At 56.0% G+C, this 15372-nt stretch overlaps 3 protein-coding genes across 3 annotated transcripts; 2 read left to right on the top strand and 1 right to left on the bottom strand.

Moving 5' to 3' along the window:
• Window positions 1-1310: 1310 nt before the first annotated feature.
• On the bottom strand, window positions 1311-2102 carry LTHEOB_4190 (Xyloglucan-specific endo-beta-glucanase a; the record flags this gene model as incomplete). The annotated part of the gene is made up of 2 exons (XM_035513197.1): window positions 1311-1631; window positions 1689-2102. The coding sequence occupies 2 exons, from the start codon at window positions 2100-2102 to the stop codon at window positions 1311-1313; spliced, it is 735 nt and encodes a 244-aa protein (XP_035374894.1).
• A 4915-nt stretch (window positions 2103-7017) lies between these two features.
• LTHEOB_4191 (Ring finger domain protein) lies at window positions 7018-8401 on the top strand (the record flags this gene model as incomplete). Its single annotated transcript, XM_035513198.1, has 4 exons — window positions 7018-7359; window positions 7419-7528; window positions 7578-7910; window positions 7978-8401. The coding sequence occupies 4 exons, from the start codon at window positions 7018-7020 to the stop codon at window positions 8399-8401; spliced, it is 1209 nt and encodes a 402-aa protein (XP_035374895.1).
• A 4669-nt stretch (window positions 8402-13070) lies between these two features.
• LTHEOB_4192 (Fad/Fmn-containing isoamyl alcohol oxidase) lies at window positions 13071-15356 on the top strand (the record flags this gene model as incomplete). Its single annotated transcript, XM_035513199.1, has 5 exons — window positions 13071-13510; window positions 13969-14928; window positions 14991-15108; window positions 15163-15276; window positions 15324-15356. 5 exons carry the CDS (start codon window positions 13071-13073, stop codon window positions 15354-15356), a joined length of 1665 nt encoding a protein of 554 aa, XP_035374896.1.
• Between the last annotated feature and the right edge of the window lie 16 nt (window positions 15357-15372).

Genomic DNA, 15372 nt, shown 5'->3' on the forward strand with positions numbered 1-15372 from the left:
TCTTCAACGACGATATTCGGTGGACATGCTATCAATCCCGATGGCAAGAAGAAATACCAGTAGAGCTCGATGGAATTCCGTCTCAAATTACGAGTCAGCGAAAAAATCCATTGAGCATTCTCAGTGTTGAGCCATGGCCGGACTTCATGCAATGGGTCGTTCTAATCGGCCAGTATTGCACCCGAAAATTCAGCTTCGAGGAGGATGCAGGAGCGGCGTTTGCCGGTGTTGAGGAAATTCTGAGCCATTCCTTTCCAGGCGGATTTTGTTTTGGTATGCCGGAGTTCTATTTCGACATAGCATTGCTCTGGTGGCCCAGAACTCCGCGACGGAGAAGAACCCCCAAGCACGATGGGTCTTCTGATCTCCCTTCATGGTCATTCCTAGGCTGGAAAGGGGGTTATACTGATATGTACGGTCCAGCTTTTGCATACGAGTGGCTCACCGGAAGTCCCAACATCAGATGTCTCTGCAGAACATCATTTATACGACCAAAGGTGGACTGGATACAAACGGGACCTCACGGGCAACAGCGCCGGATCAGAAATGACTACCATGTCTGGAAGACAAGCCAGGATCGAATATCCCCAGAGGCTCACGCGGAACTCGGCTGGCGAAGGGACGGCAATAAAGATGACTGGACTCACGCTTCAATACCAAATGCCGTGTTTCGTTATCCCGTTCCAGTTGGTTTCCAGAATGTCACCGATGAATACCACACATGGTCACCATCACTTCGCTTGCGCTCCCAGAGCACTTTCCTTAAAATCTCCAATGTCATAGACTGGTGGCGCAACCCAGGCACCTGTATTGCTACAGAATTGGTGACTGACACTGGTAAATGGGCTGGGATGCTTCATCTAAACGAAAGTAAAGCTAAGAACGTACCGTTTGGTGAAAGGTGCGAGCTTGTTGCTTTATCATGTGGTAGCGTTTCTAATGAGGATGGACACGCACATATTTGGATGGAGGAGTGGAAACTGGATAGTCGTCCAAACGAATCTGAGAAGTACGAGTTCTACAATGTTATGTGGATCAGGAGAGAGGGCACGTACGTTGTTCGAGAAAATGTCGGCCGGGTGGAGAAGTCGGTGTGGGATAGTCAAGAGCTTCAAGATATCGATGTGGAGTTGCGTTGATGTAGAGTAGTATGCAGGAGGATTTAAGGCGTTATAACGGCACATCTCATTGGTCTTCAAATAGGTGATGTATTTTTGATTTACCGATACGAAATCAATAAACTATAAAAGTACGAGGCTGGAGAGGCCATATACACATTCTCCTATATGCATCTAACTAAGTATCGACATTTATCTGAAGCTGACAGTGTAGGAAGAGGTGGTCAGCTTGGCGTTGGAGCCAGTGAAGGGCTCAGTGCCGGCACCAATGTGGGTAAGGTACTGGGTGGTGGGGAGGCCCTGGCTGGAAGTGAGGTACTTGATGAAGTCGTTGAGGTTGCCGGAGAAGTTGTTGACGTTGGAGGTGGCGACAAAGGAGAAGACGGTCATCTGGCCGTTGGGGCCCTTGTAGAGCTTCCACGACGAGCCAGCAATGGTGACGGTGGCAATGGCAGAGCCGGTGGAAGAGATGGGACCGGCACCGCCGAAAGCACCAACCCAGATCATGATCTCCTGCGAATGGGGGTCAGCTGCTTGCACGTGTCTTGAAAGAAGGGACGTAGGACTTACGTATTCCTCGCTGCCGGTGGGGGTGGAGGAAGTGAAGAGGTCATAGGCAACGTTGGCGACGATGTTGCTGCCGGTGTAGCTCCAGCGCCAGATGGAGTTGATGCTGTTGATGGCGCTGAGCTGCCTGGCGGTGATGTCGACGACGGTGTTGGCGTAGGACTTGACCTGGTTCTGGACACCGGACCAGGTCCACGACGTGTGCCAGGAGATGGTGTTGCTGTTGAAGCTGTCGACGCCGGTGCACTGCGAGCCGGAGACGCCCGAGGTGCTCTTTCCCCACAGGTTGTTGTAGGTCGTGTAGGGCCCGTTCACGACGTTGTCCCAGTCACCGCAGAAGTCGGCGCGGCGCTCGAGCGGAGAGGCGGAAGCAACGGCCGCGGCGGCGGCCCAGACGATAGCTGAGGAGAACTTCATGGTCGCTCTTTGGTTGGTGAACGAGTGGATTGGTGGTGAGCTGGTTCGGAGGATGCAGGCAGGGTGCTGATCCTTGGTAACTGGTAGAGGCTGTATTTATACAGAGACAGCCGGTCTATAGCGGATAGACTACTTGTACCCCTTCGCTAAAGCAGTCGAGTGTTTGGTGGAAATCTCGCTTCGTTTTCTCTCCGCAACCCGACAAGCCGTTTCAGTTGTCCGTTAAGCATACTGCCCCCTTCCTAATGCGGTATAGATTCCGGCCCTCCTTTACGAGTTCGGTTGCCAACCCCGGCGTTTATCCAACTTTATTCGTGCACCTTATTCTGCTTCCTCTTTCGGTCGGCCCTTAGTCTCCCTTCACTAAGCCCCCAAGACCGCAGTTTGCGGGGTCACGATGTACCATCCGCCGCCCTGCAACCCCACTGCAAGCCGCGCACCCCGCGGGCGGCCAGCAAAAAGTCGGAATATTTCGTTCCTGTGGCGCCGGCTAGCGTAACGCCGAGGCGGCGCAAATTACCGCAGGGCCGTGGAACACGGTGGAAAATGATATTTTAGGCAGAGCGTCCCGACCGTGCCGACCGACCGCGGCCGCAGAAGCCCTTCGCTTCGAAGAACAATCGAACTTTCCTCATGTCACCTCTCCTGTGGCTGGGCCGACTCCACCAATCAGACGACGGCGCCTCAGCCTCAACATCGTACAGCACCATACGATGCTGAATTGCGTTTCATGCGCCTTTCGCGCACACCGGAGAATGCCTCGTCGGTTGGTGTTCAAGCGGCGTTTCTCTCCGGATAGTAGGGCCGACGTTTAAATGCTGGCTGTGTTTCCCCTCGGCGTCTTGTCACTCTGGCACCACTTTTTCCTTTTAATTGCTGCTTCCTGGCATTCTATGGACTGCTTTACGGCGGAGGCGTATGCGACGATGGTTGATGTGCGGAGGGTACTCGAGGCTGGACCGATGGCTGGACCGACGACTGGACGCCGGTGGCGTATAGGGGGAGAGGAAAGCTAGTGAGGTTTCTAAGTGTTGCTCTGTCAGCATAAGTGTCAGGGTGGTCCTGCCTCCGCGTCGAACCAAGGCTGGAATCGAGAAGCAACGTACGAGGTGTGTTAGGAAGTGGTCTAACCCACCACCACCACACCACGCCTTCAGTGTGGGCCCTTCTCAGAGCAAAGACACACTGGAATAAACGCGCTTAGCGATCGTTCAGGCGTGGTCAGTTAAGAAACCATGTCGAAACACATGTTCATGGCCGGCTGCAAAAGACTTCAAGCAGTCTCCCGTTGGGCCCTGACTTGCTATGCTGTAGCTGCACAGCGCAGTCAAGGTCGTTAGATGCTATGACATAACTCGTATAAGTCTTTCGCTAGATGATATAGATGGTCGTGATGTCTTGCCTTGTTTGGCAGTGATCATCTGCGGCACGGTGCGAACCCTCTTTAGCAAAAGACACGACCACAAGCGAGCACAAGACTTACCTGTTCTGTACCAGTTGCCTAGAGCATGTCCAACGGTGTAATAGGGTCCATGTTATTGGTCGCTCATCCCATTTGCTTTTTTCTCTTACCGTAGTTTGTCCTTCGGTAGTGCGAATACTCCTTGCGTCGGCTAGCAGGTATCTTATTGATCGACTTATGCGCTTCGTCAGTCTCTTATGGTCCAGAGCATGTCCGCTGTTTCAGTAGGACGATCCGGAATGTTTTGAGAAGTTAGGGCGATGACACGATAGAAACTCTGACCGCTGTTTTCGAGTCAGTATCCTCTTCACTGTGGACAGGCCCTTTGGAAAAGGTTAGAACCGGGAAAAAGCAATCGCAGACCGCATGATAGCGTCTGGAGTCTTGAAAACCCACACTTACCATCAAGAGCAGGTGCAAAGCAGCTCGTCCAGCGGACAAAGAGCCACATAACGACTGCTTGCTTGGACGGCGCAATGCCCATCGGCTTTGCTTATACACTTTAGAGTTTCTGGTATCTCCCGTCAGAAGACTCTGACTCGGCCGGAGATATAACACGGCAGTTTTCTCCGGGACGCGTAGCAAGCGAGCCATCTCCAAGCACAATAAGGTTGGGCATCTTGGAGGAGTCGATCGTAGCGCGGCTCAGGGGTGTCTGCACCGGTAGTTGGATGACGCTAGGACGGCAGAGGACAAGTCGCCAGTCGCCCACGAAGTATCCAAGAGGAAAAGAAGAAGTGCTAGCCTCCTCCAATATTGACTATCTTCATCCTCCAGTGTGACCTGCCCCTTTTGCCGCACCATCGTTGCAACCACTCGGTCACCGTCCACCAGCGGCATTGTCGGGCACTACTGCGTCATTAAACCTCTTTTGCGCCCATTCCAGGCGGTGGTTCGTGTAGTAACTTTGCTGGGAGGAGAAACTTGGATGCGACTACAATCTTTTAGCCGATTTTCGGATGTTGGAGGTGGCTGTTATGGGTCTGTTGCTAAGCACTTTAGCCGTATAGGTGAAAAAAAGCCGCGCTTCTTCCCTAACAGAATTTTCATCAGTAATTCGGGCCTACAACGAAGGACTCGAGAGCGAAGATCTCGGGAATCGTGAACATAGCGCAGCGATCCGGGCCAGAGGAGATCTTTTGTTCACCGGCCACGCTTAGGTCCGCGTCGAATCCATCGCGCCGATCATGAACAAGTACCGCGTCAGCCGCCTCGTGACAGAAACTGCCGCGGTTTCAGAGTCCTTTGTGATGCCTTCGCGCGCGGTACTGCGGAGGCGCGGGCCACTTTCGGGCTCCAAAGGCCTCAGATAGCAAAACATAGCTTGTAGGGCAAAACGGCGCAAGATGCGTTGCCTCTAAAAAGAATAGCCCGTGGCCAAGGCACCGCAAATGCCGTCAGTTAGGGTCGCCTTGCCGTAATCATGTGCCCCACAAGAGGGGTTAGCATCCGCGAGCTAAGGGGCTGTCATAGCAGACCCGGTCCCTGTAGTCATCAGTGAGATGCCTGCGGGTATGCGCGGAAGCAACTGGGAAGAGCCCAACACATGCTTCTGCGGAGGGATGGGCACCATGGCGTCGATCGTTCTTGTCGGTTTTACAGTTTACGTGCGTCTAAACAAGGTTGGACAGGGTGCGAAGAGGCTCGTGGAACGGCGCAGTGCGCAAAAGAAGCATAGAGGGGTCCGCGAGGCCAAAGTCAAGCCGTTTGCTACTGCAGTCGAAGGTTTATCCCGTCGTTCCGCCTACACTGGCGATAGATTGGGTCAGCATTAGAAATCGATGCCGCGGCGCGTTGTCCGAGTCAACGATGTGTCCGTGGTGTTTATCGCGCTCGCCAAAAAAGTCAGGCGAGCCGCGTCCCAAGCCTGAACGGGCGCAACATCATGCACTAAACGTCAACAGCGTGACCGTCTGGCCACAGGGCTGGTTTGCGAGTGGTGCGCTCGGTTTGCATGAGGCTCTTTGACCGCCGGAGAGATGTTGAAGTGACAGAAGTAGGCGGCTGCGATCACGGACACGATCTGGGAGATCTGATGTCGCTCAAAGGAGAAACACGGCAGTCTTTTGTTCGCGAATTGGCGAATGATTGACGGTCCTGACGTCGAGGTGCATCGGAGCAGGCTCGTATACGTAAGGCGGACCATATTAAGAGTCATGACCAACGGCTTGAGGCTGCGGGCCATGACACGCGCAACTCCGAGGCGCGTGGCAAGGGTGAGCGATGATAGGACAGCATCGTGCAACCGTCGCGGATCTCAACACAGGCTGGCGGGGCCGACTCCGGTGCGCAGGATTCGCAGGGGGCGAGTCGTGGGCTCAAAAGCAAGACGGCTCGATCATCTATCGGCAATCTCTTTGTCGACGGATTGCCGAAAGAGCCCAGCGCGGCGGGTGCTCGAGCCGCCCTGAGCTCTCGAGGCGCCGGTGGAGTTGGCCAGCGGATGGGGATCTTGATCCGCGCGAGGGACGACGGTTTCGGCGACGGATTTGCAAATTCTAGAGTTGCTAGCGCAGGGCGCGGAACACTGGGCCAGCTCCCCTTCCAGAAGGGCCCTCAAAATTTCCCGTCCGCTGATCCCCAAGAGCACCCAGCAGGCTTTCAGTCCGCCTCCGCCAGTCTGGGGATCGCCGTGGCTGAAGTCTGGCACTGCACTGTTGCATCACCGGTACACAGTGCCGGGGACTGGAGAGCGAGAGCGAGCCTTTGGCGGCCGACATAATGCCGTTGGCGCTACGGGTGGCCCAAGCAGGGCGGCCATGCGGCAGCGGCGGCTGAATCCGCCGCCGGTGCAGCACCTGGCGTCGCTCCCGTGGTGTTGACAGCGGCGCGAGACGCGCGTTCGGCCGTTGATGTGCGTGCCTGAGGCCGGCGACCCTCTTTCCAACCGTCGCTTGCTGCTGTCAGTTGCGCTGCTGCTAGGCTTCCCGCCATCCGCTTGTCCCGATGCGGCAGGCCCCCCGGTTTCAGTGAAGCTACCGGAGTGGTGGTTTTCCTATCGTCGCCTGCGCCAGAGACGGCTCCCTCCCACGTGAATGGCGGCTGTTCCTCGACCTCGTGGCTCCGGAGCTTCCTCCTCGACGGCGCGCCCAGCCTTCCAGCCTCGCCCGTCGAAGCATCGATCGCGGGAACGCGGCGACCGGACGAATCAAGACTAGGCGGGGCTGCAGATCTCTCGCGTCTGGGCGCCCCTTGCATCCTTCTCCATCGGATGCGAGTCAGACAGCCAGCCGCGCAGCCTTTAAGCAAAGGGGTGCCAGCCGCGCTCGCCCAAACCTGGACCCTGGAGCGTCCCTAGCCGGGGGCAGCCACCACTCTTGTGAAACCCAAAAGTACTCGCCTAGCAGGAGAAGCCTCCGCCTCCCCAGGGGGTTCTTATAGATCTGCCTGGCCGCCCTAGCGATTTCCGATCTCCCAGCTCCACCGCCTGCCTGCAGGCGGCATCCGACCACCATGTACAACACCAAAGAGGAGACGGGCCCGTACACGCCGGAGGACACGCCCTATGGAATCAAGGCCGCCTCCATGACCTTGTCGGTCTTTACCATCACCCTCACTGCCGTCTGCATTGATCGCTTTATCCGGAGCGTGAGGGCCTGGAAAGAGCTGCCCATTGCCCAATGGGTCCTGCTGCTGTTCTACTGTCTTTCCTTCCTGTTCAGCTCCGTGTCGGCCATCCTGAAGAACCTGGAGCCGAACACATCGCGCACCCTCTGCGACGCATCAATCCTCGTCTGCCTGCTATTCTACCTTAGCGCAAAGATCCTCCAATACCACTACCTGGTCGAGCGAGCAGTGAGCCTCACCATGCCGGTCGCGATCATCCTGAATTCCCGTACGCTGACGCCTCGAAGCATATTGTTCGTTCCGACCGCACTCCGCGAAGCAAAGACAAGATTTATCTATGCAACTGCCTTTTTCTCATTGTTCCGTACATTGGATTAGTCTGCCTGAACTTCTACTGGTCAGTCTCCATTACTAATCTTCACCTGACTACAACTGACGGTCGGCAGGCGTTTGGGATACATCAACACCAAAGGCGTTTGCATCAATGGCCTGGAGATGCAGGGCATCATTCCACTTCTGGCCTTCGAGATTCTCATCAACATCTACATGACCCTCCTCTACATCTACCCCTTCCGTCGCGTTCTGTTTAAGAAGCAACCCCTCGGCCCCAACAGCATCCTGCAGGCCATGGCCTACCGCACCTCCATCGCCACCTGTCTCATGATCTTGATCACCGTCGGCAACTTGATTGGTCTTTTGGTTCTGCATGGCGAGCCTGTCTGGCTTTGTTTCATGTGTTGCTCGGGCGACGTTGCCATCTGCGTGTTATTATTACACTGGTAAGTGGCTCACGACCGCCGTCGCACTATCTTCCAACAGAAAGCGATACTGACGACATCACTACAGGGTCACCAAAAACGACCGCGAGCGTCGAGGATTCGCCTTTTCAGAGGAGCTGAACCAGGGTCTCAAACTGCGACCCACGCAATACGACGACGCCGTCATCGACGCCTTCTGCCGCGCGACGGCCATGGGCGAACCGCAAGCACCAGGCGAGATTCGCGTCAAGAAAGAACTCAAATTCGCCGTCAACGGGCAGACGGTGCACATCACAACGACCCGCGGCGAGGAGGACGACGACGTCACGACCGAGCCGATCAAGGGCGGGCGCCTGTCGCGGCACGGGAGCGAGGACAGCATGATCGAGATGGAGCGCGGGGAAGGGCGGTTCAGGAGACGGGAGAGCCAGGACCAATTAAGCATAGGGTTGAGCGACGACAGTGTGGGGAAGGGGAGACATTACCAGCAGCATACCCATTCGACATTATAGGGCCGATTCGCTTTTTTTCCCTTTGTTTCCCAAAGCGCCCTGGAGTTTATGAATTTCATGAAATTTTCAATATCGAACCGCATTTGCATTGGAGGACGCGGGACGCTTCCAACGGATCGGCTTACCACCTCGGCATCGCAAACTGATTTCTCGCGCGGACCAATAGACCGGGAGTTTTCTTTCTTTCCGTCGCAAGGCTAATGGCGCCACCCCTCGAGCTATTCCTGAGGACCACGTTTTCCGGCGTTCAAGTCTGCGCGTTCTACTCAATACAAGAAACATGGATGTATCTACTTAGTTGCATTAACCACGCTGCAGCCACACACAGCTTGCAGCAAGAGTAGGTGAATGACGCCTCAATTTGCACGCGACAGAAGGCGTGTCCCCGTTCGCTTGGGCGCTAAAAAAGCATACTTCGGAGCCTAAATCTTTCTGCCGTGTGCCTCTTCCCAGATGACAGAAGTGCACAAGTTCGCGGCCCGCTCGTGAAACGGATCGCGAAAGTCAAAAAGATTTAGCGGGGAGCTGCGAATGCGTATCCGGCACCCCAGGATTTCCGCCACGAACCAAGCGATCAACCACCAAGGTTATCCGCTAAACGAGGTGGGTAAGGCCTGGGTCTTGGACGGGGTCTGTCATTCCCCCATTCGTGAGGGTGACGAATTCCCTCTTCATATGTCGCACATGATTCAGTGTCGCGCGGTCGGGACTCAGCCTCTTCGAAACCCCCCCAGCGGCGATCTCCATCGTTTTGTTCTCGCGCAAGCGACCGTTCGTATTATTTCCCTTCGAGCTCGAACACCGAGACACTTCGAAGGGTTATTTGTGTCATGCTTTTCTGACCTGTGTGTGGCTTTCCCTCCACCACACCTTATTTCTCCGCACCTACCACGGTTCGGACATATCAGGGAGATATCGCGTTGGAAGAACCGCGGGGGGAGTAGTAGTGGCTGTCGCCTATCGTCGACAAATCCGGCAAAAAGGGAATTGCCGTCTTCTAGTTTGCCGGTGCGGTTTTGGCGGACCATGGTGCTTATTACACGTCCGGGCCGGAAGTGTCCCAGGCCCCCGTGGCTTCCCTTTGGTCCCGAGGTTCCATAGCCTTGGTTCCAATGGTTCCGTCCCGGTGACAAACGCACTTTCCACTTGCGGTTCGGCTCGCCTTGGCACATGCGCACTACAGCGTAACTTTCGCATCCCACTCTCTCCGCGGCGATGGGAGTGTGCAGTAGAGTTGTCGGAATATATCCCTATCGCGAGTGTTATGGTTTTCCGATACTTCCCCAACCTTACGACTGCGCGGAAACGGAAGAGAAACAAGGTATCTCCCATCCGGACGCAAAAGTGCAGATCTGGTGACAAATTTCAAACAAACAACATGTGAAGAAGTCTGCAAGAGGCGAAAGGATCGTACCCACGTGAAGATCCGTCGATGCCCCTTAAAACCATCAAGTTATCCCCAGGCTCGACGATTCGTGGAGAAAAGTAACCGCGAAATCCTTCAAGGAGGATTCTTCACGAATCCCACCTTCCTTCGGCAATGACGTTGTGATGATGGGAGGGCATGGCTTGCGGTAGGTGGCTGTAGATGGCGTAGAGTGTGAACCAGAAGTCGGCACCTGGTCATTATGTCATATCCAGTTCGACGACACCATCTGTACAAGCTCTGAAACCTAGTTTCAAACCCATGAAAGGGTGATTTCAAAGCGGGAGCGGCCCTCGGGAGGCTTATATCCGACAAGCTTCAGCTGCAAGTCAGACTTGTGAAACCAAATCTCTTAAAACCGCGGCCACAGTTTGCTGCGAAGGGAGAGCAGCAGCCATGCACGTAACACCCGCTGATCCCCACCTAAACGGAGCTATCTCCTAGCAAACCACAATCCCACACCATTCCCACATGACGGGCTTCTAGAAGAATTGCCGGCGGAGGGCGTCAAGCCGAACCAGCGACCTCCCCCACGAAGCTCGTGGCAGCCGTCGCGACTACACCAGGGGTCAACACCCATCACAGAGCCACACCCAGCTCAGTACCCTCCTTCTTGTCATCCCCCATCCGTGATTTCCTATTCTGCTACAGCCGGTACACGGATGTGTACATATACAAGTCCCACGGCTCCCCGGCCTTCACGCCGCCCTCAGCAGTGACGTCAGCCATCGCCGCGACCGGAGAAGCCTTCCAACACCCTATTATGCCCGCGACGATAGTTTATCCCCGGTGCGCAAATCCGGACGAAGACGATTAGGGCGCCTGCGAAGCTGGGCATATGCGTCTCCGCGGAGGCAACCGTCAGCGAGCCCACGGTATAGACGGCGAAGTTGGAAGTCCGGCTCCGGGAACGACTGGACCAGAGGGGCGAGCCCGAGGAGAAACCCATCATCCCTTGGCGACGATATATTCGCGCAGTAAGCAGATGGATGACGACTGGTCTGCTGCCAAATATGGTAGTCTTGGCGGAGGTAGGTAGAGAGGTTCGAGAAGAGCGGGAGAAGCCTCGAGGCGAGGGCAGCAAAAAGCCCGTCAGCAGCAGCATGCGACCTCGCAGTACCAAGCTTAGGACTGTCACGCACACAAGATGCCAAGGAAGGAACGCGATGATGCAGCCGCCCGCCTGCCATTCCACGAGACGAGGCGGTGGAGCTCGTGGCTTCGCACGGGACGACGCGGCGCGCAGAACACGCCGGTCTACTTCCTTCGGATGGAATCCGTACGGCCCGCCCTGTCGTTTTCGGTAATAGGCAGGACTGGGACCATGATTGACACCTGCTCCTCCTGCTCCTACTCCGCGATGCTGTATGCGTCCCGTCTCGGCTCCATCTTGGGTCCTCCGCGGGAAGGGATGCAAAGGAGCTGCCATGTGCTACGGACCCACTGTGGCTTGATTCCGGGTCCTCCGCCTCGTGCTCCGCCATTCCGCTGGGACGTGCTGTGACGTCGTGCTATCCAGACGGAGGACGGCTCCCACAGCTATGGATCCATCCACAGTCTCTAGTTACTACATGGCGGTGAGGCCTACGCACTGGGCATCAACACTGGGACGAACCAGAGAGAGAGTAGCATCCCGAAGGCGCCGCTAAGGAAGACGAGTATGCGGGTGAGCTTGTCCGGAGTCACACTCTCCGGGAGCTGGACCCCTGCGAAGGGCGATGATGCTGACGGCAGCGGCGTTAAAGCCGGGAAGGAGCGCATACGCAGGGTCTGGAAGTGTCTTCGCCGATCCGCGAAACCCCTAAGGACAGGCTATACGTACATGGTCCAAGGCACCAGGGAGGCTAAGGATGGTGAGCACACCGTCTCGAGAGCATGTAGGAAACGTGGGAACGTGGATGACAGCAGGGCTCACGTACCGCCATAAGCAGAATGCGACTAGCTCCCCGTTCCGAGGCCTCTGTGAATGAAGTTGATGGAGAAGACAGACCATTGCCATGGTGGCTGGTTCTGGCAGTTCTTGGCAGATGCCGAACAGTTCTTGGTGCTACAGAAATGCGCCGTCAAGGCATTCGCCTCCCTGAGCTTTAGCCGGATTGGGTCCATCATCTGCTCATCATTGGCGAATCGTTTGTGAGGCTGGTGAATTGCGTCAGACTGGGCACCATGATAATGCCCAACTGAGCATCCTACTATTTAGAACCACACCGGAGGGCCGCCGAAAGCCGTGAAGCCCAACTCCCAGTTTCGCCAGGAAGGCATTCCCGAGCATCCGTCCCACAGCAGCGGCTCGGTCCTCGCCTGCCGATCTTGCCGTCTGATTGCCCTCTTTCAGGCAAACAGTTGACATTGGCGGGACGCGCTACGTTTAAGTGTGTTGCTTTTTTCGGTACAAAGATTTAGCCCTGCTGCAAGGGTCTAGGCATGCATGCAGGGGCCCGGCGTTTGTTGCGCGAGAGCAGCAGGGACGGAACGGCGGCGACGGGAAGCCGGAAGAGCGATGATGGAATTGTCGTCCAGAACACCAACACCCCCGCATCCCCCGTGGGGCCAAGGGCGGCTTGCGCCGCTTGGCCCTCGCTAGATGGCTTGGCTGCGGACGGAACGCGGACAACGTGGTTTGCTCCGAGCCGCAAAGCTTGTTGAAGAAAAGCTCATGCGATTGAATGGGGGTTGGGAATTGTCGGGGCAGGTAATTGATCCTGCGTGTTTACCATTGACATGATTGCGGTGCTTAATTTTTTTTCCTCGGTGGTTGCATGTATTCAGGAACTTTTGACGAGCGAGTCATGAACTCAGGTGATACGGATATTGTGGCTGAAGCTTTTCTGCGGCGGTGAAGACGGATTGAGAAGGTCAAGAAGTGGGCTCGTACGGCATCTCAAACAGCATCAGCCACATTCTGGCCGGGAACCACAGAGCGTGATGAGATAAATTGGTTTCCAGCGATAGAAAGCCGTCCCTGCATTAGTTGTGGACCTCTTTGCCCGGCAGAGCTAGCCCATGCAAGATATGCGGGGCAAAACATCAGATTTGTGCTACGCCCGGAGGAAGTTCGACAGAAATCACTGTTGCGTCCGGGGTCGCAAAAACATCCTATTGGCTGATCGCCTGTGCTGACAGCCGGTGTGGGAACTGCCAGCGGAATGCACCCCCATCTGCAGCGGATCCTCTTAAATCCTTATAACGTCTCCTGAAGGTCCTCGAGGAACATTCCGCGCTTCAAACTCCCATTGCCTCAAGATGCGGTCTCGACAATTCGCCGTTGCGGCACTGCTCGGCTCGGCCCTGGCAGCCGACAACTGCCGCTGCTTACCCGGCGACGACTGCTGGCCCACGCCATCCGACTGGCAGCAGCTTAACGACACGGTCGACGGCCGCCTGGTGGCAACCACTCCGCTCGCCGCCCCATGCCACGACCCGGAATACGACGATGCCACCTGCGAGTCCCTGCGCGAGAATTGGCAGTGGCCGCAAGGCCATTATGAGTCCTCAAGCTCCGTCATGGCTCCGTTCTTCGCCAACCGCAGCTGCGACCCGTTCACGTCCGAGGACACGCCTTGCGAATTTGGCAACTACGTCCGATATGCGATCAATGTGTCTACGAGCGACCATGTAGCAGCCGGAATCAAGTTTGCCACTGAGAAGAACATCCGTCTTGTTGTCCGCAATACCGGCCATGAGTAAGCCATCATCTCCAATTTCCCCGCGATCCCGCGCAATGCGTACAGTCCCCTCTCGCAGCCGATGGCTAGCGTGAATTTGTCTTTTGCTCATGGGTAGTTGAAGCTATCGTCGGGACGTATATGTAGAGTTTTTAATTCGACATTCTCGTCCCGACGATAGCTTCAACTACCCGTGCGTTATTCTGTTTTTGTTTTTTTTTTAAAAAGGAAAAAGACGAGGCATGGTTACCCTTGAGGATCTCGTATTCTTCGCGCTAGCCACATCGGCAGCAGCACCCCTCTGTATTTTCTTTATCCTCCAAAAAAAAACAAAAAACAAAAGAAACTGTCCTGTTCAACCCACTCATCTCCATTCGCGTCCACATTCCGAGACATGTCTCCAACCCCCGCCCCCCACTCCAATAAATCCTTAGACCAATTTCCCCATGCAAACCCCCACTAACCGTCATCCCCAGCTACAACGGCAAATCCACCGGCGCCGGCGCCCTCGCCATCTGGACCCACCACCTAAAATCCCTCTCCCTAACCAACTACACCTCCCCCACCTACACCGGCCCCGCCATCCGCGTCGGCGCCGGCGTCCAAGGCGGCGAAGCCTACGCGCTCGCCAGCTCCGCCGGCCTCGCCGTCGTCGGCGGCGAGTGTCCGACCGTCGGCATCGCGGGCGGCTACAGCCAAGGCGGCGGGCACTCGGCCTTGTCTTCTCGCTACGGACTGGGGGCGGACCAGGTGCTCGAGTGGGAAGTGGTCGACGGGACGGGTGTGGTGAGGAGGGCGAGCAGGGAGGAGAATGCGGATTTGTACTGGGCGCTGAGTGGTGGCGGGGCCGGGTCGTGGGGGGTGGTGGTGGGGATGGTGAGTAAGGCGCATGAGGATGTTGTGGTGTCGGGGGCGAATTTGACGTTTTCGCTGGACAGCGGCGTGCCCGGGGGTGACAAGGAGGTGTTTTGGAAGGCCATTGCGGCGTGGCAGCTGGAGTTGCCGAGGTTTGTGGATAAGGGCGCGATGGTGATTTGGTCGTTTACGGAGAGTTGGTTTGGGATTACGCCGATTACGGCGCCGGGGGTGACGGGGGAGGAGTTGGTGGAGTTGCTGCGGCCGTTCAAGGAGAAGCTGGCTGGCTGGAACATCACGTATGACAGCTACGTGAACCAGTTTGATGGGTACTACGAGCAGTTCACGACGATGCAGAGCCCGATTCAGGTTGGTATTGCGCAGTATGGTGGATGGTTGCTGCCAAGGAGTGTGGTGCAGGAGAGGAACGATGATATTGTGGCGGTTTACCGGAACATTGTGGAGGATGGGGCGACATTTATCAATGTTGCGCTTAATGTGTCGAAGGAAGTTGCCGGGGATGTGTACAACTCTGTTTTGCCGGCGTGGAGAGATGCACTTGTCGATACGGTTGTCACAACGTAAGGATCACCCCGAAGCTTTGGTTGCTGGATTGCAAGACTGACTGACGTGTCGAACATAGGCCGTGGAACTTCACCGCTCCGTGGGAGGAGATGATCGAATGGCAGGACAAGATGACTAACAACTACATCCCCCAGCTCACTGCGCTGGCTCCCGAGTCTGGCTGTTACGCGAACGAGGTGAGTGGTGACAACATCAACAACCCCCGGAACCTTTACTAATATCCGGAACAGGGTGACTTCCGTCAGCCAAACTGGCAGAAGTACTTCTACGGCAGCAACTACGCTAAGCTGAGGGAAATCAAGAAGAAGTACGATCCCTTGGATCTATTCTACGGCGTTGCGGCTGTAGGGAGCGAGGAATGGAATGTTGCGGAAGATGGAAGGATGTGCAGGACGAGCAACTCATCAGCCAGGACCTTCACTAGGTCCACTATCCATCAT

The sequence above is a fragment of the Lasiodiplodia theobromae genome (assembly GCF_012971845.1).
Source record: "Lasiodiplodia theobromae strain AM2As chromosome Unknown scaffold_11, whole genome shotgun sequence".
Classification (NCBI taxonomy): Eukaryota; Fungi; Ascomycota; class Dothideomycetes; order Botryosphaeriales; family Botryosphaeriaceae; genus Lasiodiplodia; species Lasiodiplodia theobromae.